The 25,852-nt window shown below is 43.3% G+C and overlaps 1 protein-coding gene across 1 annotated transcript; it reads left to right on the top strand.

Moving 5' to 3' along the window:
• The first annotated feature begins 682 nt into the window (after nt 1-682).
• CRISPLD2 (cysteine rich secretory protein LCCL domain containing 2) lies at nt 683-24,506 on the top strand. The gene is given in 15 exon segments (XM_080352145.1): nt 683-888; nt 891-1,003; nt 6,265-6,383; nt 8,365-8,497; nt 9,182-9,297; nt 11,115-11,215; nt 12,764-12,922; nt 13,776-13,836; nt 14,471-14,537; nt 15,491-15,621; nt 15,767-15,810; nt 16,697-16,769; nt 17,455-17,530; nt 22,077-22,210; nt 24,177-24,506. Coding segments are annotated over 15 exon segments (1,509 nt in total). The 5' UTR covers nt 683-761; the 3' UTR covers nt 24,232-24,506.
• Nucleotides 24,507-25,852: the final 1,346 nt, after the last annotated feature.

The raw sequence follows: 25,852 nt of genomic DNA, 5'->3' as shown, positions 1-25,852 counted from the left end.
GGAAGGATGGGTGCTCCGGCTCCTCTCCTCATCTGCCATAATTCATATCGCTGGCCACGTTCCTGCTCGCTGTAAAGCTGTGATGCGTCAGCGAGAACACCCCGATGCGTCACTCGCCAGCGGGGATTTTGGTTGTTCGACATTACGGTGACATTTCACATAAACAGCCGCTTTCATGGAGTCTGGCAGCTGCTCTGCTGGAGTCTATTGGCAGAGCGGGGCCTCCGAAATAGCTCTTGCTGCCGTCTGACCTTTGCCATCCAGCTTGCTGGGAATTTTACTTTCCTTTTAGCCGGTCTCCACTTTAACAGCTGCTTTTTGGGCGAATACCTTCAAATATTTCCCCTTCCTGCCTGTGATGGGGTGGAGCTGGGATTACTCAGAGTTGCAGGGTGACACCTGCATCTCTGGCATCTTTGGTGGAGAGGACATCTGCCACCATGCCGGGGTGATGCTTGCTTCCAACACAACATCAGTTGCATTGCCTGGTGTGATAAACTGAACTCCCATCACTTATGGTGTCGTTCAAATCATTGAGATGAATGATAATTGCTTAGATTGTAGGATTCACTCTTTTGCAAGCAAAAATCTGGGTTGTGTGGCTTCCTCAGTGGGGGTTATATGCACTGAGAGCTTCTCTGGCACTGCTCTGATTGCCTGTTTCTCCCCCAAATCCAGACCTGCGCTGAGCCACAGGAGTCCTTGCAAGGAAACGGATCATTGTCTTCATCTCCGCTTGTGCTGGTTGCAGAGGAGGCGGCATGAACCCTGCCCTGCCTTGGATCCTTCCTCTGGGATGTGTACTATTCCTGGCACAGGCAGCCGAATCCTTCGTCTTGTCCAACTCAAGTCACCTGGAGAGGATTCTGAGTAAATATCAGGATGGGAAGCTCATTCCAGATCCAAAAGAGCCATTTTATTCTCAGACAGACAGGAGATACTGATGCTCCACAATAAACTGAGAGGTCAAGTGTACCCAGCAGCATCTAATATGGAATACATGGTGAGTCTAGCTCCTGATAGCTAACTTTAATATTACTTTTTTTTCAAACTTTATTTTAATTTTCCTTACGATGTAGCAAATTTCCTCTTAAGTAAGTTTTTCTCAAGAGGTTTCCTGGAGCAATTTCATTCCAGTGTGAACGACACTTTAGATCATTGGACTGTTTTGGTTGGAAAGGGCCACTAATGGGTCATCGAGTCCATCCACTGCATAGTTTCAGGACTGGTTCCATTATTCATAAACCATCTCCAGTGATGGCAATTCCACAGCCTGCCTCAGCAGGTTCTTCCATTACCTTAATGTCATAAAAGCATCAAATTTTCCCTAGTGTTTAACCCGTATTTTCCCTGGGAAAGCTTTCAGACTGTTGTGACTGGTGTTTTGGGACACTATGCTTTGCTCTGATGGTCTGTGGGTTGCCATCAGCTGCCACCCAATGCTGGGAGCAGCACCTGCCCTTTTCTCATACACTGGTCACCAGAGATTACCAGTCTGAGCCGAACACTCGTGATGCTGCTGGGGATCCGTTCAGGACCTTAGAGAAAGAGGGCTTGAGGAATGTGGCTCCATCTGCAAAGAATTTCAATCACTGGAAATAGCTGGGAAGACTTGGGAGTTCATGGGTGGATGGGTCAGTGCGATTGGCTTTCCATAGTTCAAGAAACCAAAATAAAAGTTTGGTCAATGTATGCTCCCACTTCAGAGGGAGAACTGCAAAGTATAACTACGAAATAGACCTTTACCGTCAACAATTCAGATGAATAGGGTTTTTTTTTTTTTACCTGATGCCAGAGACCCTACTTTGAGCTATTTTTGACGTGTCATCAAAATATTGCGGGGCCAGAAAATGATGTAGGCAAATAATCTTTTTTGTCTGCCTTTTCCCAGTGTGCAAATATAGGCATGACCAAAACTAGCCTCACTTCAACTTTGTGCTCCTGCTGACAGATTAAATGACTAATGATTTGTTGAGACTGTGTTTAAAAGGGTGAAAGAAAAGTACACTAAATGCAATATAAAATTGTTTGCCAGCTGTGCTGAAATGAGTCTTGCAAATGGAAAATCCTGACTTTTGAGACTGTAGGGAAAGGGAAAAGCGAAGGGAGGGCAGAGGACAAGAAGGAAGGACAGTTGTCCATCAGTTGGTCCCCAAGAGCACCAACCATTGCTCTTTCATCCCCCTTTTGTTGGAAACCGCGCGTCTTTCTAAGAACCAGTGCTTTGTATTTCGGTTCTCAGAGGGCTCTCACGTCATCCTGCAGGCAAGGTACTGCCGGAGTGGAGGTGACTTGATGAATATCCAGAAAGTAAACACAAAGCCTGAGAAAGCCAAATGTGTTTTGGTTGGCGTGGAGGATCTGAGAGGGTTGCCGTTGCGGACCGTCCGCTGGCCGGCTGCTGGTGTTGCTTGCAGCGCGGTTACACTTCTGTGTTTGCCTTTGCTCAGTGTGCTTTTTTAGTGGTTTTTATGGGTGATTGAGGGTAAATGAAAGGGCCTTATATGCTGTGAAGAAAGAAGCTTGAGCATAAGATGGTGCTACTTGGAAAGGCTATAATCAGTCTTTCATGTCTTCGTGTTTACCTAACATTACTTGGAAATGCTGTGTATATTCTGAATGTGAATTTTGCTTTAATCCTTTGTCCTGCATAGGACACTTCTCATTTGGACTTGTTTAAGAGTACGATCTGTCTTTAGTACTGTAGATAAACTTTCCTCTCTTCCTTTGGTGCCGGTGTGAAGTGTCACAGGCATGTGGTGCTAATTTGCAGATAAGTAGGTAGAACTTGTTCTTGCCCATCAACCTCCAAATGCTGCCTCTTCAAAGTCCTTTCTCCCAGCTTCATATCTGACATATTCACCTGATGCAAAGTAGCAAGGGACGCTAATATATTCCAGGAAAGGGACACATCAGTCTCCTACAGGAGGACTTTAGTTGGTGGAGGCTGTTAATAAGAAAGCAATAACACAGGGAATCCCATGACTTATCTGGAGATCAAAGGAATTATATACATATAGGATAAAAGTAGAGTGAAGAAATTAAGAAGGAAACAGTTTTGGTGCTGGGTTTGTATAATTAATTGAAAGCTAGCACAGATATTCAGTGTTAATGAAAAATGTGTGAGTTGTGTACATCTTCCCAATGAAGCTGGTCGAATATGGAATTGTCTTAACTGTATAACAGCTTTATGATCAACACTTGCACTGTGTGTTTGGGCTTTATAACAGCAGTCACAGCCATGGATGGGTGCCAAGGCCAAAACCCAGAGTAAAAAGGACATAACAGTTCCTAAGACATCTTGACCTTTTAAGATGGCTTGGTCAGATGGTTTCAGCAGCGATGAAAGGCAGAAAACTTTTCTGATGTGCAGCCTCAAAGACAGCTGGATAAAACAAAATTGTTCTCAGTACAGATTGCTGGAAGGAAAATAATTTGTTAATAGTTTGTCTTCATGTGCAAGGTATCCATCCTTCTGCTCAACTGTAGGGTGGTGACTGTCCTTGTCAGGACAGAATAGTATTTCTGTGTGGATCAGCAAAGTGTATCTGAGCTTCTGCCACTACATGTCAGTCTTGGACTCTTGTGCCACTTTTAAAAGTAAATTGCCATTATTGTAAGAAGTCTAAGATGGGGAGAAAAATGAGAGAGTAACCTGGTCGCTACAACTCAGGTGTCTAGGATTGGCTTTACAAACTACTTAGGCTGAGTAAATTGACTCTTTATGGAGTATGTTCTTCTTAAATCTAAACCTACAAATTGTAGAATCGTGTGTGCATGCCATGCATGTATTTAACATGTACAGTGAATACTGTACTTTGAAAGGCCATTAAAAATTTGAAGGAGTAAGAAAAGAGAGTCCGTGTGCTGAATCACTTGGAATTGCACATACCCAAAGGCTTCTCAGTCTCTGCTTGGGAAGGCGGCTGAGCACAGGCGTACACGGCTCCTTTAGCTTCAGGACTCTTCTGAGATACTGCTTTGAATATTGGCAGAAAGAATTCTTACAAGTGTAGCTGGGAAAGTCTGAAATATATATATTTTTTAATATGTTTATTGCTCTGAAATAATTCCAATCTCCTGACCGCATTCACGTCTGAGAAGCAAGAGGCAAATAACTGCTCTAATTTAAATAGGAAGGCTTTGTAATCTGACGCCTGCAGAAATGAGCTTCTCTACTCATCAAGCACAAAGCCATGCAAAGACATAGCTCATTCCCAATTGCCCGTTGAGTATCTTTGGTCCGAGTTCATTTGTTTTATCCGTAGGCATCAAAGGAAGATGTAATACATATGTTCACATCCATTTCCATTTAATGGCCTGGTGTTCATAACGTCTCTGCATTAAATTAGGAGATTTGGAGTGTCTCCACCTTTGAGGCTGCAGGGAATAATGATCTACTAGAAAGCCTGAAGTGCTTGCAGCGCATAATGTCTGGGGAGAGTTTCTGTGGCTTCTATGTTGGATGGGAAGGTGGATTGTGGCTGGTCATTGCCTGGTGCAGAAAGTGGGAGACCACAAAAAGCTGTGTGTCTAGGCACAATTGCAACAGTCTGCTTGAAGAGAGGTTTGGAAATGTGTGTGTGGTGGGTCAGATCCCATACACCTTCAAGGAGCTGGAGGGCTGAGGTGGAAAAGGGTTTTTATTCCCTCTGTCAGAGTTGTGTCTGCACAGGGTTTTGCAGATTGACCTGAATTTGCTTGGCCAAGCTGATGAGCTCAGAGCAGCTCTGAGGTGTTGTTGAAATTTGGGTTGCTGACCATGCTTAATGATAAGGTGTTCTCGGGGGTCTGGGTTGTTAGCTCGGTTAGATGAGCTCATGTTTGCCTGAGGAAGATTGTGTAGACACATCAAGGTCCAGGAGACACCGTGTTTTCCTGTCATCTTAGTGAGGGACATGCAGTTCCTCCCCATCCCAGTTATAACTGCCCAATACTGTGTTCAGATACTTACTCAGAATGAGCACTTGATGGGTTTGAAATGTGTTTGAGAGCCTAAATGCCCTCCAGTCCTCCAACTGGGGTCTGACGGGTCCTTTGAGATGTTTGAGATGAGGAGTTGCTTTTCTTCTGGAGAAGACAGGACTTGGAAAGACCATCTGGTTGTGATGTTAAACGTCCAAAGAGGACATAATCTCACGCTGGCATGTGAACGGACTGTAGACACACTACAAGACCTCTCTTCCCTTTGGTTTTATTTGTAGGAATTTGCGGTAATATTTTAATCCCAATGAATTATCCTCTAAGGGCTGTTCTGAATAGACCAGCTGTCAGTAATTACACAATGAATTCAGGGCACTGTCTCCTGGGTCCAGCAAGTCTGGCCTTAAAAACAAATATACTCCTGGGCAGCAGAGCCAATGAAGCCAGCTTTTCTATTTGCCTTTGTATCATGTTTGAGCTCTTGTTTGGCTTACAGCTGGGTGATATTCAATGAGGACGGATCTCACACCAAAGTCCTTCCCTCAGTGGGAACATAAATGGGATTTGTCACCTAACCTGATGCCTATTTCATTGAGAGTGATATTAGCTTGACAGCTCTGGGACTTCACCAGCTCTGTCAAATTTGACTGGATCCTTTGGTGGACTCAGCAGTTATTCTGGAAGGAGAGATGGGACTGGGAGCCTCAGACCCACGTCCCTTGTTCAAGAGATTGGGCCAAAAATCTCCAACGATGTTGACAGTGAAGGACAGGAGCACATCCACGGTTGGAGTCCCATTTGATGAGAAAACTGGGAAATGTCCTGATATTGAGGACAATGAAAGGAAAATCAGGCTGCACCTACATCAGAGCACTTACAGCATGTTAGAAGCCTTGCAGATCTCAGAAATGGGTGGGGAAGTGCTGAGATCTCCACAATTGATTTTACTGTTGTTGTTTTGTTTTGTTCTAACAACTTAGAAAAACACCTGCAAGAGTATCTTGTGTTTTAGGGTGGAGAGTCTAGGTGGGTTCTTGGGGTCTCACCAGGAGTGTTTTCTGTTGACCTATGCAAAGCATGTCCTAAGAAGCATGGCATCCAGCAAGAAAAATAATAGACCATTTAGTGCCCTGTGTTTCCATGGCAGGGGACATCTAGAACAACTTGTTTTTAGGTCAGGGCACATCATTACAATGTGCTGGCTTCACAAGGACAGCTCAGACACCAGGGGTTGAGCTGTAGTTTAGTCTTTCTTCACTAACTGCTGTTGATTGAGTCTTTCAATCTAATAAGCTTGAGATGATTAACTGACCTGTTCTTTTCTCTCCCAACGCCTTGAAGACCTGGGATGATGAGCTGGAAAGATCAGCCCACGCTTGGGCTCAGCAGTGTATCTGGGACCACGGGCCGAGTGCCCTCATCAGGTCAATTGGACAGAACTTGGCAGTTCATTGGGGCAGGTAAGAGTTGGGGTGCCACAAGCTCATGGCACAGAGGAATTTGTGGGTCCTCCTTTGGAGCCGGTTGGAAAGGGTTGTCTTCTTGATGCTTAGTAGAGCACTGGGGAGATGGGGGAAAACCTGAGGATCTTTAATTGCTATTGCTTCGGTGCAACAGGAATGACATCTGCAGCCACCTTTGGCTGCTTGTTCCCAGCAAACCAACATGGATTTGGGTTACTCTGTTTATCTGTCACGTGCTTAAGGTCACTCATACCCCCTAAGGAGAACAGCTATAGAAGCCATAATGCTTGTTCCTGAATCTTCTGTTTTGGGGGGGCTTCTGGCGCCACGCTGAGAACCGGCTGAGAGCTGAAATTTCTCTGGAACAATGTTTGGACTCAGCTGCTAGTTCAGAATTAATTATCTCTTGCTGTATTTCCCGTAAATATTTATCCAGCTCCTAATTTCTCCAAACTGAAACCACTTTGCAGATTTTTTTTGTTCAGCTTTCTGGGGTAGGTTTTTAACCCAGAGCTGTTAACCCAGCTAGGAAAGCTGATGTTAAGGCTTCCAAAGGGATTTGCCTCTTCATCTCATGGTTGAATTTGTTTATTGTTAAGCCCCTGTCATTAAGCCCCTTCTAGGTTAAGTCTGTTTTGTACAACAAACATTTTGTATGTGCTCAGGAGCCCTAATGGGTGGAAATGCAGCTATGCTTGCTGTGAATCTGGTAGAACTTGGTTGAAAGCAATGGAAATTTGCTGGTGTGAAAATGGCCCGGTATAAAAATTGGGCCTGTTTTTGTTGGCAGAATAAAATAATGATGGGAAAGTAGAGTGGTTAATCCATTGGAAACAAAGTAAAAAATATCAGGCTGTTATTGGCTCTTCTACAAGTGTTTAAGTGGCCATAGGTTACTAATGGAGGTAGATCCAATCTTGCTCCCTTTGTAGTCACTGAGAGGAAAAAGAAATCTGATTTATCGCAGTTTTTTTCAGGAACGGGCCATAACTTGATTGCCTCAATTTCCTCTCCTGTAAAATAGGATTCGGAAAGTATTCACTTAATGACATCATGAGATGAATGTTTTTAAAATGCTTCTAATGAATGATTTTTAATGAAGAGTTCGCTGAAAGAGCAAACCCCAGTTGGTAATGACATCATTAGTATTTCTGGCCTCTTGCTTCAAGTGAGCTGTTGAAAGGAATAAAAAGCATTGGGTTTGAAACACTTCTCTGCTTTGATCTGGAATTTGCAGATTGCTCTGTTTGGTCACTGTATATGTAGCCTGCAAAATGCATATGTTTCTACAGGTAATTTTAACACCATTTGTTTTTCCCCAAACAGTACAAGTAGCATCAGTGCTGCCACAAACTGTAATATCTGGTGTGTAGTTTGCACACAATACATGCAGCGTGTGCAGGGGCTTGGGGAAATTGCTGCAATAAAAGGTGGGATACGTGTGTAGTGTAACTCTTGGTGTGATGTGAGTGTGAAAAAGCCTGCTGGCTTTCAAAGGTTTTACAGTTTTAACTGCTAGTGCACTTCCAGATTTAGCAAATTGTCTGGTGGTAAAATAGGTACATGGTGCCTTTTGGTTTAACATGTTTGGCAAACCTGAACTTCTGTTTACTTTCAAAATACAACTTTCTGCCAAACTAGAAGGGTTTTTTTGTAGTTGTGTGGAAAAGTCAGGAGGACATTTCAGGTCAGCGGCACTTGAAGAGTGTGTCCAGCTTATAAATAATATGGAAAGTCAGACTGGGCTGTGAATCTTAGGGGAAAAAAGTCATCTTTAACATTTTCAATGAATTTTTTTTCCTGATCATTAGACCACATTACTGGGTTCTTTAAGCAACAGTTTTTCAATCAATGGTACTTACCTTGAGCAACTTTTTAATAAAAATTAACAAAACTTTTATTGAAAAATCTGAGCTGCAGGTGTTGTTTGAAAACTTTTACCAGAACTTTGTGATTTAAACTGTCTTTACTCCTTCAGGTATCGATCTCCAGCTTTCCACGTCCAATCTTGGTATGATGAAGTCAAAGATTACACGTACCCGTATCCTCACGAGTGCGACCCATGGTGTCCAGAGAAATGCACCGGCTCCATGTGCACACATTACACCCAGGTAAAGCAGTCGAAGGGATTGCGCATCTCTACTCTCTGCACAGAATTATAGAATCATTTTGGTTGTAAGAGACCATGAAGGTCATAGTGTCCAACCATAACCCAACCTTGGCACTGACCCATGTCCCTGAGAACCTCATCTCTGCGTCTGTTCAACCCCTCCAGCGTTGGTGACTCCACCACTGCCCTGGGCAGCCTGTTCCAATGCCTGACAGCCCTTTCTGTGAAGAAATTATTCCCAATATCCAATCTAAACCTCCACTGGTGCAACTTGAGGCTGTTTTATCTCATCCTATTGCTTATTACTTGAGAGAAGAGACCAACACCCTGCATGCTTCAACCTCCTTTCAGGTAGTTCAGAGATCAGAAGGTCTCCCCATAGCTCCTGTTCTTCAGCCGAACCCCCAGGTCCCTCAGCCGCCCCCATCACACTTGTGTTCCAGATCCTTCCCCAGCTCCGTTCCCTTCTCTCAACTCACTCCAGCACCTCAAGATCTTTTTTGTTGTGAAGGGCCTAGAATTGACCCCAAGGTTTGGGATGCAGCCTCAGCAGCATCAAGTACAGCAGGACAAACACTTCTGTGATCCTGTTTGCCACATCCTCACACATGTCCCCGTTATCACTGCAATGTGTGTCCACAATGGGTCAATTTGCTTATTTTCAGTAACTGCGTTGCACTTGCAGATAGTCTGGGCCACGACGAACAAGATCGGCTGTGCCGTGAATGTCTGCAAGCGGATGAACGTCTGGGGAGAAATCTGGGAAAATGCCGTCTACCTGGTCTGCAACTACTCGCCCAAGTAAGGCCGATGAGCTGGGCTCTCTCCAGCTTTCCTAAAACTGGCAGCTTGCTTAACTAGCCCGGGATCTGGGGAAGAGATTTCAGGCAGTCTAGACCGGTGGTTGTGGCTTTAAATTTGCTCTTTAGACGGTAGCAGAGAGCTGGTTCAAGACTTTTGAGCATTGCCTGGAAAAGTGAATGAGAGGCCGGGGCCAGGCTGGAGCTTTGATGTTCCTGCCATGGGAAGGAGGAGCAGGAGATGGCCAGGATGGAGCTGCCAAGCTCAGAGGCTGGGAGGGGCTGGGGTGGTGATTAACGCCGTTCCAGCAGCAGCCTCTGTAAATCCCAGACCCGATGAGCTCCCCGTGGCTTTAAAATAAAAAGAAAAGTGAAATAGCTAATTCTTGACTGATGCAGTTAACTTGATGGTTTGACTAAATTTCAAAATGAAAAATCATATTTCTTGACTACTATATCCAGGGGCAGTGTCCTCCTTGGCAATGCTGATTAATATTTTCTACTTAATTGGTTAATAGGAGAAAAATACTCTAAGTCCTTGGTGATTTAGATCTTAGCAACAAAATTAAACAGGGGAATCATTATGTACAAATGGAGTGGCATGTAGAGCTGGAGATCACTGGGCAGAAAAAGGCAGAGAAAAAAAGATGTGTGGGCACAGAGCTGGCAGTTCACAGCATGATCCAGGCAGAGCCCCATGGATGGGTTGTCTCAGCCCCCCTCCCAAAATCAGCTGCTGAGCACATTAAGCTTGTGGTTTGATGGGATTTAATAACCTGCTCCTTGTATGGGATCGCACCATCACCCATGGAGCTCCCGCAGCAGGTTGAACTATTTGCACATCATCCGTCCAGGGCTGCTGGATGGAAAAACACTCTATTTCTGCAGTTTCTGCTGAATCTTTTTCTCTCTGGCACCGGCACACATTGTCCTCATCTAGCCTTATAGGTGGAAACAGCTAAAAGAGCAATAACCAAAGGGTTCATAGCCATGGGCTGAACTCTGGCTCCTTCAGCCTTCTCAGCCCCTAAAATTTGCAGTACAGAGTGCCAAAAAGCGCTTTTGTTTGTGGGTACTTTATTCAGGAAAATGCAATAATCCATTGATTTACTTCTGTTTACATAAAATCACAGTATTTACATTGGAGTTTAATGTAAAAGTGATATTGCATGCGATTTGTTTAAATAAAACCCCAAAAATGGTACCTTGGAGGTGAAATGAGGAAGACCATTTTTCTCACAAGGCTTTCCTAGGCTGGTTGTTTAGTCTTTGCTTAGTTGTTCTAGGCCAGAATGGTGTTTCTGCACCCTCAGAGGCAAAACTGGGGACTTGAGGACGGCCAAGTTGGGTGACGAGAGAGTGCCAAGTGCTGCTCTGGTTCCTAGATGATCTGACATTGAGGTTCCATGTATTTTCTAGTGTTTTTCTGTTTGGAAATAGTTCCAGATAGAAATTGGAGCAGCTTTTTAAAGGTAAGAGCTGTGTTCCAGCAAGTCCCATGAAGCTTACTGGGGATTTTGCAAAAAGTGGTGGGAGACTTGTGGCTCTGATGAACAAGAAGGATGAGGACAAGTGTTGGGCAAATGGGAGGCAGCTCTCGAGCCCCCCGAGCTGTTGTGGGAAGACAAGGCAGCACAGGGATGGACAGAGTAGGGACATCTTCTCACCATTTCACCCTGTCCAAAGATCAGTACAGCAGAAACACCCGTTTTCCCCACTCTCTCAGTGCCAGGTGGTCTTGAGGGTGAAGGATTCAGAGCTGTTGCTACCGTGGGTATTTGGGTGTCTGATGGGTGCACGTTGCTCCCGTGCTTGCAGAGGCAACTGGATTGGAGAAGCTCCATACAAGACTGGCCGCCCTTGCTCCGAGTGCCCGCCGAGCTACGGGGGAGGCTGCCAGAACAACCTCTGCTACAGAGGTATGTGCTGGGGGGCTTGGGGAACCTCCCTGGGTGGCGGAAGGACTGGAGCAAACTTATGCCTGGAAGATCTAATTAGAAGCAGTTGCAGCTTTATGCACCGTTTAATTAGCCTCCCTTAGTATCTTGACATCACAGCACATGGTGAATCAGCAGCTGCTGCTGAAACTGAAACGTTCTAAACTGCTTGAAATCAGGGGCTGGGATTCGATGTGTTTTCCCTGGTGAAAATGAGAGCGCGCGCTCAGATGGGGAGAAGCTGCTGTGAGCTTACGTGGGTTTGGCCCGGGAGCTCTGGTGGGATTTTGCGCGCTGGCAGGAGCGATCCCATCCTCATGGGTTTGTTTGGGAAGGGAATGTTCTCCGGCACTTACCGGAGGCGACGTGGGTGGGCAGAGCTTGGCTGCCCGCCCCACTCCTTCGGGGGCCAAGGACGGAGCATTTCCCTCTCTCCCTACCTTGGTTTTCATGGCTGCAAAATGAACACAGCGATTTGTGTCTCCTGGGGGAGAGGAGGGCATTGTGGATAGTTTTTCCTGACATGTGGAGTTCTCTAAAATAGATTATTTACTCTGAAACCTCCAGTGAAGCAGCGCTATCTTCCAGCACTCAGGGGATTTTCTGGGGTCATGCATGGAGGGCATTTCTTTTTTCCCATGTGTTTTGCTTCACAGAGCTCTTAGAAACAGGTAGGTTCCCTGGAGACTTGCCCAAAGCTGAGGCTTATTTTGCTGTGATGTTGCAGTTGTCATATTTAAGCCTGGGGTTGCGGGTCTAGGGCGAAGTCCCCGGGGTGCAGCTGGGCTTGGGGGGATGCTCCATGATAGAAAGTCCTCTCGGAGCCACCATCTGTCATCCCTTTGCTCACGCTGTTCCTCTCCTCATTGCTGAGGATGAGAGCGGCACAGAGTTGCAGGTAGGACCGGCCAAACAGAATGAATTTTGCTGATACCTTTTCCAAAATCCTTTTGCCTGGCTGCAGCAGCAGGCAGCTTGTTCAATGATGGAGGTAAAATGAGGGATAAACCTGCAGGTAAAGTGAGGGCTAAACCTGTTGTGGGTGCTAAAGCTGGGATCAGACTGTAGCAGGATCTGGGCTTTACTGAAAGAGCAGCTGAAGCTGGTTTGGAGAACAAAACCCTGGTGGAAGAGGTTTCAGCCACCTTCCTGAATACCAGGGCTTTATTTTTGTACGTGCCCTTCAGCAAACTTGTGTTTTTCTCCAGAGATAAAAAGCTGTATGAGAAACAGAAGAAATACCAGCAAGTTTTTTTCACTAATTAGTGGAGATCATTTCAGACCTTTACTGTAAGATGCTCTAAATGGTGTTTTATGTGCAGAGGAGCAGGAGAGGAACAATCTCCCATCCCAGGGCTGCACCTGCCCTGCAACAGCCCCATGCTGCCTTTAATGGGCATTTTTGAGTTTCCAGCTGTTGAAAAGCAGACCCTCATCAAACTAAACCGTCTCCCTCAAAACACAGACCTGTCTCACTTCCTCCTTAACATGAACACGCTGTAATTATTTTTAATGCCCTTTTCTAACAAGATAACCATTACCAAGATCCCATCATCGCTGAGACGGATGAGACTAACGAAGTGGAGATTTCACAGGTTGTGGAGCAAAACCCGGTGCGGTTCTACCCTCCAGAAAGCAATCCCAGCAAACCTGTGAAGCCCAAGAAAACCATCCCAGACTCCTACATGAGTAAGACGGTCTCTTTATTTTTCAGCTTCTATAAGTTTTGAAGTACCTTTATGGGAAAAAGGTGTGGAAATCGATGAGGAGGCACAGCGAAAAAATGACTGGGAGGATGTTTGAATGGAGGGGGATGCAATCTGTGCAAAAATGTGCTGTTAATTATAGCAGAACCCTGCCAGAAGTGAGGAACAGAGCTTTCAGAAGCCACTTTTGCTTTCTTCATGTCAATCTGCAATAGTTAATAGTTCTTTTAAGCCATCCCAAGAATGTATTGATGAACTGAAGGTCCCCAAATCAGTAATTACTTGAGGAAGTATTGGATTATTTCCCATTTAAAGTACTCTACACGCAGCAGTTGCCCCTTTGTAGCTTTTGGGATTTTAAAAATTTGTTTCCTTTTTATTTCTTGCTTGGGAAGATTTCTGAAGTTATTTGCAGAGCTGTTAGTACTTCCTCAGTTGCTTTCTAACCGCTGTTAATTAAAAGAGGCTTATTGTGAAAACAAGGTGAGGCAAGCCAACGCATCCTTTTCAAGTTTATCTACCAGCATCTCGAGAGGCTGTAATTAAATGGAGAATGAGAGCTCTGGCTGGAGACCACAGGCCGTAAATTAAAGCCTTCAGCTGTCAGATGTTTCTTCCTTGCTAATATTTCCAAAGACACCTGTCTCAGGTGAAGGGCTAAAGAGGCACCAACTGCTCCAGGCTGGGTTGGTCTGTGATAAGATTTTATCTCACTGCACCAAAGACCTCCAGGAAAGATACACAGTAGTTGCTTATTTCCGCAGTTCTCGAGAGCAGGCTGGGGCAGTCTCTTTTTTTAAAAAAATATTCATTTATTTTATTTTTTTTCTCCCCAGCACAAGTCATTACCTGTGAGACCAAGATGAGAGACAAATGCAGAGGCTCAACGTGCAACAGGTAGTATCTTATTGATGTTTCTATGAGAACTGTGGGAAACAGTGGCTTAAAAATTATCCAGCTCTTGGAAACATACGATAGGCTATACTATGTATTTTTAATTACTATCTATGTATTTATGTTTTTTTAACAACAAAAAACAACAAACAAAAAAGCACCCCCAAACAAAATGCATTTCTCTTAATAGAAAACCTTGAGCCAAGCCTAGCAATACGGTGACTCAGTTTATTTTATTCAGCCGTGATGACCCACAGTTTCAGGTGTCCAAAATCATTTAATAAATTCTGGCAGAAGCATTTTTGAACCTTTTTCCTGCATTCCACCGCTGTTCAGGCCAGAACAATAATTCATGGCTTGTCCCCTCCCAGCCAGTCAAGAACTTCTGGTTAAGGTTTCTGCAAAGAACAGGACAGTTTATCACTTGGAGAAAAACCAAATCCACAGAATCTAAATATTGGTCGGGCTTTTAAGGAGGGTGGAGAAACTGTTTTAAAAAAGTAGCTATTTTGCAATCTTGTTTTCAGATGGAAGAGTTACGTGAAATGAATGGAATGACTATTAAACAAAATAGACTCAAAGTCTGTTTTTCTTGAATTGTTTTTTCGCCACCCTCAAAGATATATATCTTTACTAGGTATTTGTGCCCAGCTGGCTGCTTGTACAGTAAGGGAAAGATCTTTGGAACATTTTATTATGAGAGTGTAAGTACCTTTTAATAGCTCATAGATGTAATTTGTGGGGAGTTAGTGGTAACAACAGAAATGGGAAATGCCAACAATTCCAGTGTAATTTGGCTTTTCGTATTCTCCAGTTGTGGTGCTGTCAAAAGGTGCTAATAAAGAGTATCTGTATTTTCCTCATCTTAGTGATGAAAAAAAGCAGCATTCTGGAAAGGCAAAGCAATTCCAGATGTGATTTTATCATGAATGCCCTTAATGTGCAATGAAACTCATGGAAAGTGAGGGATGGGGATTCATAGGTGGCTCTTACAGAGATCTCTAATGTGGGCAGCTGTCATGCTGAGCAGAAACTTTATAAGAAAAACACTGTTAAATGTTGTAACTAAATAATATTTTGGGCTGATTTGCTGGATCTTGTATTAGCAAGATAATTCTTAAATAGAGCATTACACTGTTTTCCCATCAAAACTACTTTTGGGGTGAAGAAAGGTTGAAAATAAAAGGGTTTTTGTGTAAAAACATGTTTGCTTTCCCTGTTCTCGCTGTTGGTGCATGACAGCATTGCCCATGATACATTTTGCGATTGCAGACAGCCGCCTCCTCCAAGTGGTTTCAGCAGAAATATTTTGGGTTTGAATGTTTTTTCGAGAACTGGAAATATTTCATACCGGTCCTTAATTTCCAATGCTGCCTCTCTTCTAAATTGTATCTAAATGTATGGTTTTGTTATTTAAGAAAAGCTTGCCATTCAACCAGGCAGTTCTTAAAATAATAATAATAAAATAATAAGCCTGTGTAGGGAGAGTAGGATTTAACAACCAGATTCCAAAGGAGTGTACTCAGCTTATTTTCCATTTGGCATTTTGGTGGAGGTTTCATTTCTCCATCATTTCTTTGCCCAGCGGTTGGTCGCCCTTGCTCTTTGAATGAGATTTATTTATTTCACATACTATTTGTGTTTGTGCTCTTGTCAGTCATCGAGCATCTGTCGTGCTGCGATTCATTACGGCATCCTGGACAATAAAGGAGGACTGGTTGATATCACGAGGAAAGGGAGGACACCGGCTTTTGTGAAGTCTACCAGGAACGGTGTGGAGTCTTTTAGGTAATAACTTTCATGGAAAACTTTTTGTGTTTGCTTTAAATATAAGCAGATGTTCAGCTGTCTTTGTTACTCATAGCCATAGTGATTCAAGTAGTTCTAATATGCTTATTTTTTTAATATATGCTCTTATTTGCTTGTTTTGCAGGAAAAGCAAGCCTTCAAATGCGTTCATGGTTTCCAAAGTCACAAGTAAGTTTTAAAAGTTGAGAAGAAATCATTGTCATTAGGGTTTTATTGGGATACTTGAAAATGTCATTCCTTCCAGTGCTCTTTTTGGTTTTAAGTGGTCACTTAAATGGTTCAGTACCACAAGTCAACACTAGAGTGGTGATCCATCACCCTTATGGGCAATTCCACCAATTCCCTCTCCTTTTTACTGTAAGGATCTAGAAGGAAGGTAAAGAAAAAGGTGATAATGAGCCATTTCCATTAGCATCTCCTGATGATGGATCACAGTGGGGTCCAAACATCAGCTGCACTGTCACAAGCTGCTGATAGTAAAGAGATGGAAGATGAACATCTTTGTATGAAAGGCTCGGTCTAGTATGAACACTGTATAAAACCTTAAAAAAAAAGTACCTTATATAATTGTACAATAGTATAATGAAACACATAATACATGTGAAATTAGTTTACGACAGTGAGTCATCATGTTTATGATGAGCATATAGATAAATACTGTGGAGGTCTACTTTTTAAACAATTCCCACTTTCTGCATATCTTTGAATAATTCCTCCTACGTATAATCATCACCTCGATTAGATCCACTTGTGCCACTTTCATGGAAAACTGTAGGTGTCAGGTTATTTGGACTCCACATCTGGAGCTGCAGCAAAAACACACTGTCTTGTGGATCAGCTGCTTTTCTCTTTGGAAAGCTGTGACCTCTTTAAGGTCACGTTGTTGTAAAATAGCAGGATTTCTGTTGGAGAGCCCGAGCGAGCAGCTTTCCTGCCGGTGCCCTCAGCTGGCCGCAGGTCTCACCAGATGCCTTGCGTGACTGTGACTTGTATTTTCTGCAGCTGCCTGAGTTCTTAGGTCTCGTCATTTGCTTTTCCATCCTTATTTCCACAGCGCAGACGCTGGATTGCTACACTACAGTAGCTGAGCTGTGCCGGTTCAAAAAGCCAGCCACCCATTGCCCAAGGTAACTCTGTGCGACGAGCCTGCTTAAGTTGAGCTTAAACCTGTATTGATATGAGGATGGAGAATGCTGAGGTCCCCAAATCTGAGGGTGGGCAGAGATGGAGCTGATTTTATCAGATAAACTGGAGGAGAGGGTTCAGAAAGGTGTGTTTCCTGCTGTCACTGTGCTTTTCTTTGCGTCATGGCAGAAAATTCATTGTAAATTTTTGGACCACTTCAATAGCATATAAGTCAGGCTACGCGATCCCATTTCTGCACACCCCTACGTATAAGGGTGTAACTTCTCACTCTGCCTTTATTCTCTTGCACTTGCTGGTTTTTAGATGTGGTTTCCCTTTCCACCTTAAAGCACAGAAGAAGTTTGTTCTGGAAAGCTGCTTTGTGCAGGTGTAAGTCATGGCAACGGGCACAAACATGTGCAAGTAATTACGTGCACAGAATTGTGCAAAAATACAGCTACTGCCCTTTGAAAATGTAATAAAAGACCAGTCCCTCTTTTACTGATCTAAACCCCTCGCTTTGCAGTTCTGCTGCAACTACCAAATGTCATCTGAGGGGAACAAATAATTAAATTCACTGTTGCCACCTGCAGACCAGATGCAGGCACTTGAAATCTCCCAAGAATGCAGCTTGCTTTCCTGTCGGGCCTTGATATAGAGAATAAATATGAATAAATTGTTTTCTAGGATTTATTGTCCAGCCCACTGTAAAGAAGAGCCATCATATTGGGCACCGGTGTTTGGCACAAACGTTTATGCAGATGTGAGTATCCTCCTTTCCCCGATGACCCCGGGTATTGCGGTGTCTGTATCACAGAGCTGGGGTCATGCTCTGTGATTTAGGGATAGCAGTCAGCCTCCCCATGATCATTGTGATGTAGGAATGGGGGAAATGGAGATGATGGAAGAAGTAACACTAACGAAACGCAACAGCTGCTGCATCGAGCTGGGGTTGTTGGGCTTGGGGAGCCTTTCCACTCTCTGACACTGACTTAGTCCTATGGACTTGGGCATGTCACTTATCCACTCCACGCCTTAGGGCTGTGAGACAACAGTTTTGAGATCTGCAGGTGAGCACCAAAGAGCTTGTAGTATATACTATCACACTATATAGTTGGCAAAAATAAGCTTTCTTCCCCCTTCCCTGTCCTCTTTTTGGGAGCTGAACAGTGTTTTTGAACAGTTGGGACCCAGTGCAGAGTAGTGGAAAGAAAGCATGCAAGTTGGTTTTATTGGTTTGTTTTTCTAAACTCTGCTTATGGGGATGAGCAGAGACTTGATGCTAAAACTAGGCAAAGAGTCATTTTCTTGCAATTTCTTAATATTAGGCCTCTAAAAACTAGGTTTCCACATTTTTTCCATTTGTGGGTGCCTCTTTTTTTTTTTTTTCCTTTTTGGTGTGTATCCTGTAGGAACATGCTTTTGGAAGGCCAGGTGGAAGCAGTCGGCACATCATGGACCCCCAGCTCAGGGTTGACGTGGAGCTTTGCCGACCTCTGAGAAAAAACACCTTGCAGAAGTCGCGCATTCATTTAGGACAAGACATTGTGAAAGCAATTTTTAAAAACCTCTGTTTTTTTAATTTTACTTGAGACTGATATTTTTTAAAGATAGAGCCATACAAACAGGTTAGTCTAGCCTAGCTCATGTGCGAATTCGTCGGACAGCTGCCGCCCTGTGGTACCTGCCACTGTGCAGGCTCAGCACCTGCGGGAAATGGGAAATAGTTTTACTTCTTTTACTAAGGGCAAAACTACCTCAGATTAGCCCCAAACAGGGCCTGTGATTACAAGAGTATTAGATGAGGACCAGCATCCTGGGCTGGCGTTGTTTCCTGATTTGTACTGACGCAAAAGGATTAGTGCCCTTTAATCAATTCTGAGCTCCATTTCCTACCGAACCCCCTGGGTATTGTTTCATAAACTAGGGCATGGCCTGTGATCTGGGAGAAAAATAAAATAGAGGGAAAAAAAAAAGTATTTGGCCAATTCCTAGAGGGTTTGGTTAACCTTTTTCTGGACTACGGCACTAATAGCGTAATGTGAGTGTAATAAGTATTTAGGTTTTCATGGAAGTGTAAATTTGGTGGCAAAGCAGGTGAAACCGACTGGGAAGGAGGAGTTGGAGGCAGCGGTGGGATGTGCTGAAAAGATGCTGAGAAAAGTTCAGGCTCGTAAGCTGACAAGTCCGTTGTGCAGGGAGAATTTGGGCAAAGGCTTTTCCCAGGGCGCAGGGGCTGTGGAGATGCTCTCCAGGAGGGGATGCTGTGAATTAGCACAAACCCACATCCAAGGAGTAATTAAAGCAGAGAATAAGCTGGATAGGACAAGTGCTCGTCTTCTGGGAGAGCTTTTTGCCTTCACATCTAGAACAGGACCTTCGTGGCCCTGGAGGGGCTTGTGCTCCAACTGTGTCTTCTTAAATAAGTTATCGAAAGAAAAAGAAGCATCTTGCACTGTTTACAGTCTGCACTTCCCTCTGGCCTATTAGCACCTTCTCAAGACATCCATTTGCTAAATGCTCTGGCAGGTAAAGAGCTGATAATCCAAGCCGTGATGACAAAAATGCTTGGCTAGTCTGTGTAAGGCTTGATTCATTTACGTGATCCCAGGAAGGCATGTGAAAATTCATTTTGTCACGAAGAGCGAAGCTGTGACATGAACTGGCACTTTTTATGGGGCGTAGATACCGCTACCTCAGTTTGTGTTAAGGAATTTTGACCCACTTTAAATGCATCCTGATCAGATTTGTGTGTTTGTTTTTTTTTTTTACTGATAAATATATATTATCTTGGATCGTGTGTTTATAAAATTATCACCTGGTGGTTTAAAGCACAAAGAGATAACGGCAGCCTTTACTTTAAAAAGCAATTCAGGAAATTGTTCGTGGTGAAATTAGCAAGACTGTGGAAAAAGGGACATAGAGAAGCCTTAAGATTTGGGGTAAATGAACAAAATGCAAGGAAATATGCTATGGGAAAAGTTCATGCCAAAATCTCAGGTCTTTCTACTGAAAGGCATGGCTTTTCCATAAGAACAGACTTGCTGTCTTCACGCAGGGTTTACAGATTGAAGTGGTTCTTGGGGGCATGGGGGAAACATATCCAGCATCCTTCCAGTGCTGAAATTAGTAGAGAAAAGCAGCTGGCAAGGGTACAGAAAATTTATTGCCTTTTTTCCCTGGTGACACATTACAGCAAAGTTCTTTTCACTGCCATGTCAATAGGGGAAAAACTTTAAAGAAATCTGTGAACACGTGATTGTGGGTAGCAGATAAGACTCAGCTCTTGCTTATGTGGACAGAACCAGTTCTGGGGTGATACTGGAGCTCTGCTAAATACTGGGGATGTTTATTAAGGCTGTAAAATAGCTTTTAAGTCTCATGAGATGCTGTCACTTGTCACCCTGCCAGGCTCTTAGTATGACAAAGATGGAAAAGGGAAACCTGTTCCCATCCCTGCTCGGGAGCCCTGTTGAGTTAGGAGAGAAATCAGCTCTCTGCTCCTGAGATAAGGTCTTTTATCTGCAGTTGTGTGGCAATTATTTGGAGAAGGATAGATCGCTTAAATAATGAGGCACAAGTGCAAAGCATGTTGGGTGGTTCAGCTCTCAGGAGATATGAACTTAATGATTAAACCAGTCACACTAATGAGGAAATTATGGGCGATTACACTCACGGTCACAAACTATTGCTAACAGCCCACTACAAAAAGTATTGTCATTTTATGGTCACTTCATCGGGAAATGTTCTCAGAGCATCCCAAGGGGCTGCACCATGGAAAGCCGCTGTGTTGTCCATTACAACTGTTGTACTTGTGAATTTGAGGGGAAATCCTTGTTCTTGTAATATTTCATCTTCCAAAAGCTCTGCAATCAATTCATCAAAGCAGAGCCTGGCCTGGGATAAATGAGGGTTGTAATCCAACTGAGTGATAAGGGGAGGTTTGGGGTACGGCAATAAAAATAAAAAGCTTGTGGGTCAAAGCTTTGAATAAGCGGCAGAACAGCGAGTTCTGGAAAAAAACAGGAATGCCTTGAAAAGAACATCATTTAGGATGTCTCCCAGTGGAGCGTGTTGCAAATTGATTCAGAACAGTTTAATTTCATGAGCCAATTTTAGATTTACAGATTTCCCACTGCATGCTAAGACGAATTCACAGCATATCTTCCAAACACAGTGTTCCCTTGCTCCCTTGACCATATATAGAAGCAAAATACCAAATTTGGCACTCAGAACTCTGGGAGCAGCCAAGAGATAGGCCATCCAAAGTGATAAATATATAGGGGACAAGGCAAACCTGCCATATATGGCTGCAAGAATGAAACGGCACGATCTGTATTATACGTATGCGATGGGAACATTTGCCCTTGGCACTGGTCTTGTGGTAGTTTGATTTTTAGCGATCAGGGAGTTTATGGGGTTGGGATTTTCACCTGCTGCAGTTCCCTGTGCAAAGCTGGTTTTTACTTCGTGTTATTCCTGCTCACTGTACATAAATCCTGGAGAGGGTTGATGGCCAAGTTTACACTATGTTTAAGCCTTCTCAGCTTTTGCTCTCTTTCCTGGATGCTTTGGGAGCTTAGTCATCAGTTGATGGTGTTTTGTGTTCCTCCAGCTCTTCTGACTCTGCACATTGTGGGGAGTGGGGTAATGGCACAATGCACAACAGAGAAGCTTTAGTCTTTTCAGAAGTGTTATTCTCCCTCTGTACTTGGTGTTGTCTTATGGGGTAATCCCCATCCAAATCCTACACTATGCAATGGGCACAGTCCTTCTGTTTTTCCTTAGAAGGATGTGAACTGGCCTGGATAACTGGTGGTCATTTACCTTAATTCAGAAAAAACATCTGATTTTCGAGCAACTGGGTGGATAAACTTCCCAGAGGTGGCTGGTCACTAGCAAAGAGTTTCCCTGCAGTGATTTGTCTGCCAACCCAAGAGGCACTTGGCTGTAAAATTGTCCTCAATTCAGCTTTGTCCTTGGATAATCTCCCTCCACCCATTGCAGAAGGGACGCTGGAAAGACTGCTTGTCCTCTGCGGTGGTGGTGGATCTTCTTACAGACATTTTGCATTTGTTACTGGGGCTTATGACATACCGACAAGATCTATTCCATTACATCTTTTATCCCTAGTCTGTCAATAAGGACAGAATTCTTCCATAGCTTTTTCATTCCACTGTGGGTTTTTTTAGTGTTATTTACCTATTTTTGTTATTCTCTGGTCTTCCCTGTTGCCAATGAAGACGGTAAATTGCCAGATACAAAATACATAGACAGTTTTTAAGTCAAAATAATGAAATCTTTTTCAGAGCTCCAGTATCTGCAAAACTGCAGTGCACGCAGGAGTCATTTCAGATGAAAGTGGTGGGTTTGTGGACGTGATGCCTGTAGAAAAGAAGAAAACTTATGTTGGCTCTTTAAAGAACGGAGTCCAGTCTGAGAGGTGGGACTTTTTTTTCTTTGTACGTTCCTCTTTTTCTCCATCGTGTGTTCAGTGGTATGTCAAAGTCAGAAGATATCACCCAGAAAGGCGGGTGGATCGGAAATATGTGACTTAACAGTGTCACTGTGAATTTTGAGATGCCAGCAAATAGAGCGTGTTGTCCTGCTCTTACCTTCCACCAGTGAGTAGCTGCTCTCAGATTGGTGTGAAAGGTATGAAATATTATTAAGCCCTGTTTTATTTTGTTACAATATGAGTCCATATTAATACATTTTGTTGTATGTATTTATCACTTTCAGAGATAAGCACAGGTACTTCTGCTGCTTTCAGCCTGGACCATGCTTTGAGGTTTATAATTGGGATTGCCATTCAATTCTAGGGTGTAGAATGTGTTTCTTCTGTTCTCTTTGAAAGAAGCATGAATAAATTTACCTATAGAGAGATGATCAAGCAGGTTTTGAAGACGGGTTTGCCACCCTTGCAATTTTTTGGAGTTTCTTTTAGGATAAGCTGGCTGTTTTCAGTGTACAATTGCACATCAGTGCTTCCAAATTTCTGCACCTCCAGACGATCACAATGATTGAATCACAATTCCTTCAGTCCTTTCTAATTTGAAACTTCTATTTCAGATTGTGATGTATTTTTCTCAGATACTGCTGTGACGGTACTCAGAGCTGTCTTTGCAAACACAGAATTTCCCACTGTTGTGGGAGGTTTTGGTCACTGCTAACATGGCTCTGTCCATCCTATGTAGTTCATCTTTTATAATTACCTTAAGAAATACCAGAAAGCTTCCTGTTTTTATTCTAATAATTCATATCTCAGAATGCTGTAGAGCACCTCAGAAAATAAAAATAAACTGGGAGGGGAAAGCTATAGGCATTAAATATGGGTGTTTTCAGTATGGATCTATCAGGGTTAGAATTTTGAAGTTCTGTGATTTGCAATTCAGATTTAGGTGACAAACCTGCCAGTATGAGTTTCCTTCTATATCTGTCTTGCTTTCACTTATCTTTTATACTAACAAACAACTAACTTTTTACTTGGATCGCAAACTCTGGCCTAGCTAAGAATAAACTCTGCTCTAGCAGTGACACGCTGGTCTAAGAGGTGAGGGAAACCAAAGACGTCCTCACAGCAGGGATAAGTATGAAGATTTGGAAAGTGTTATTTACACTCAGCAAAAAGGAGCAGCTTCGTGCTGTGAGGTCCACTAGACAGTGTAATAGCTTTTCAAAACTAAAGGTGAAAACTTTACCCTTTAGGACACTGGAAATAACCTTTGGTAAAGATATGTACACAAACAGGTATGGGGAAAAGTTGCCTTTAAGATCTGCTGAGTCTTTACCCTTGTTGGAATGCTTGCTTTGCAGAAATATGACATCTTGCCTTTTTCCTGAGGTTTTGCAGCCCATCAGGGCTGAAGAAGTAAGGGCTGGGAACAGAAACAACCCTTTTCCCCCATGTACACAGCTCTGCCCCCAGCAGCTTGGAGTCCGGGCTGTTGGGGACACCTCTGCAGATTAAAAATGAATATACATATTTATTGTCACTTAACATGAGCTGATCTGGCAGCTCCCACTGCCAGCAACAGGAGACAGGCCAGACAGGCCCTGGGAACCTGCCAGCCTACTTGACAACAGTTTTTAGGAAAACATGTTCCTCTTTAAGCCTGAATCCCTCCGTAAGGGAGCACAGTGTTCCTTGGATAAAAACACTGTAAGAGAGGCTTTTGCTTCCCAGCTCCTTTCATTGACATTAGTACTGTAAATTTGGATTGAAAGCATAAAAAAGGCGAACTTGTGTGCCTCTTCTTTATCATCCTTTATCCTGTCCCTGGTAGAGTCACATCTGTGCAGAGCACCCCAAAGAAATTCAGAGTTTCCTGTAGATCCATCACTTTTTGGGTACTGCAGTATGTTTACTTTTGGTTAATTATGATTATTATTTATTTTTTTTATTTCAGCTTGAAGAATCCTTCAGATGGAAATGCTTTCCGAATTTTTGCTGTGAAGCAGTAAATTCCCAGGGAAGGTGCAGGTTTCTTTGGGAGAGCGCTCTGTTGGTCTCCAGAGACAGGAAGGCTCCTCTGATGGCATCAGCTCTGACCGTACCCTCCTTGCCCATCTCTTTCAGGGAATTTAAAAAAAAAAAAAGAAAAGGAAAAAAAAAAAAAGACACCAGGTTCTGACTCAGCTGTTCGCATCTCATTGCACTCATTCAGCGTTGTATCTTTTCGTTTCATGTCTTTGTTTCTCTAGGGGCATTCAGCAAAGATAAACTGTTGTAACTTTCAATTTCCGAGAGAGGTGTGCTACGCAGAACCGTGGTGGCTCAATGTACAGCAGACGTAGGGATCTCAGCCTGGCCCTGGATGGTGCTTTTAGGGTGTGAAGCATCTCCTGCCATGGGCGTGAGGACGGGCACTGCTGAGCAGCCTCACAAGTGAGCGACTGCCCAGGTGCTGGACCCTTTGAAATGAGAAACTGTTTTAAAAGTTGCATCTGTTGAAGAGAGGTTGGGCTTTGATAGAACGTTTTTTTTTGTGTACATTTGATGTTTTCTGTGCAAAAGAAAAGAAAATTTTGTATTTTCCCAAGGAGATGGCACGCATCAGCACTGCTGTGTGAGGCTGCCGGGGCATCACGTCACGTTTGGGGAGAGGATGTTCTTGTCGGTCAGATATCAAAGGTTGTTGGGAACTGGAGTAGGGTGTGAAATTCGTGATGGAGATCCTTGCTGCAGGAAATGAGGCCACCAGATAATCCAAACGGCAGGTTTAGTGTTTGCTGGTCAAACATGTACAGGTATTTTGCAAGTCTGGCAACCTGTGAGAGGTCAGAGAATTGGGGCTCCTGTGCTGGCACATCTCATACTATACTACATGTCATTCAAATAAAATTTCAGTTAAATGCAGTTTATTGTTTTATACAGCAGTGCTGGTTGTTTTATCTGTAGTAGTCAAGTAGTGATAAAGTTAATCTTACATCTACTAGGAATGGTTGCATCCGTAGGAAGCGTGTTCACATTCGTGAAGCTATTTGTGGTGTGTGCAGTTCTGAGACTTTAAATATATGGCCTAAATTGGGGTAGATGAACTTTCTTCTGTTCAGTTTGTGACACTGATAGATCCCAACTTTCCGTGGAAAAGCCATCCCCATGAGCATTTGGTATTCAGGATGGTATGTTTTGTGAAACCCGTAGGTGTTGTAATTATGTTGTTTAATATTTTGTTATTTGTCTCAACATGCATCCAAATGCATTTCGAAGCCAAGAGAAGCACCTAGCATGACCTGCTCTTTAAGGCAGGAGAGTATTCTCTGCTTTATATTGGAAATGAGTTTTTGGAATTGGTCTAAACACAAATCTGGTTGTCTTTTGTTGCACACACATCCAGTAACTTCATTACTCATGAGAAGACAATGTAAACTTTAGTTCCTCCATTCTGATAAATGCATGGTCCTTCTGCTTCATAACTTGATTGTAATATTGTATAACGAATGGGAAAGTATTTCCCTCTATTTGGCAGATGTCTTATAGCTGCTCTTACGCTCAGGCTATGTTTGGTTTAATCTGGACAGGTATAAAAGTCATATCTTGGAGCTGTTTCAAAACACAGACCAAAATTTTTCATGTGATAAA

The sequence above is a fragment of the Nesoenas mayeri genome (assembly GCF_963082525.1).
Source record: "Nesoenas mayeri genome assembly, chromosome: 12".
NCBI classification, from domain to species: domain Eukaryota; kingdom Metazoa; phylum Chordata; class Aves; order Columbiformes; family Columbidae; genus Nesoenas; species Nesoenas mayeri.
Note: the sequence above shows the minus strand (reverse complement) of the source record. Positions and strands in the feature narration are given on the sequence as shown.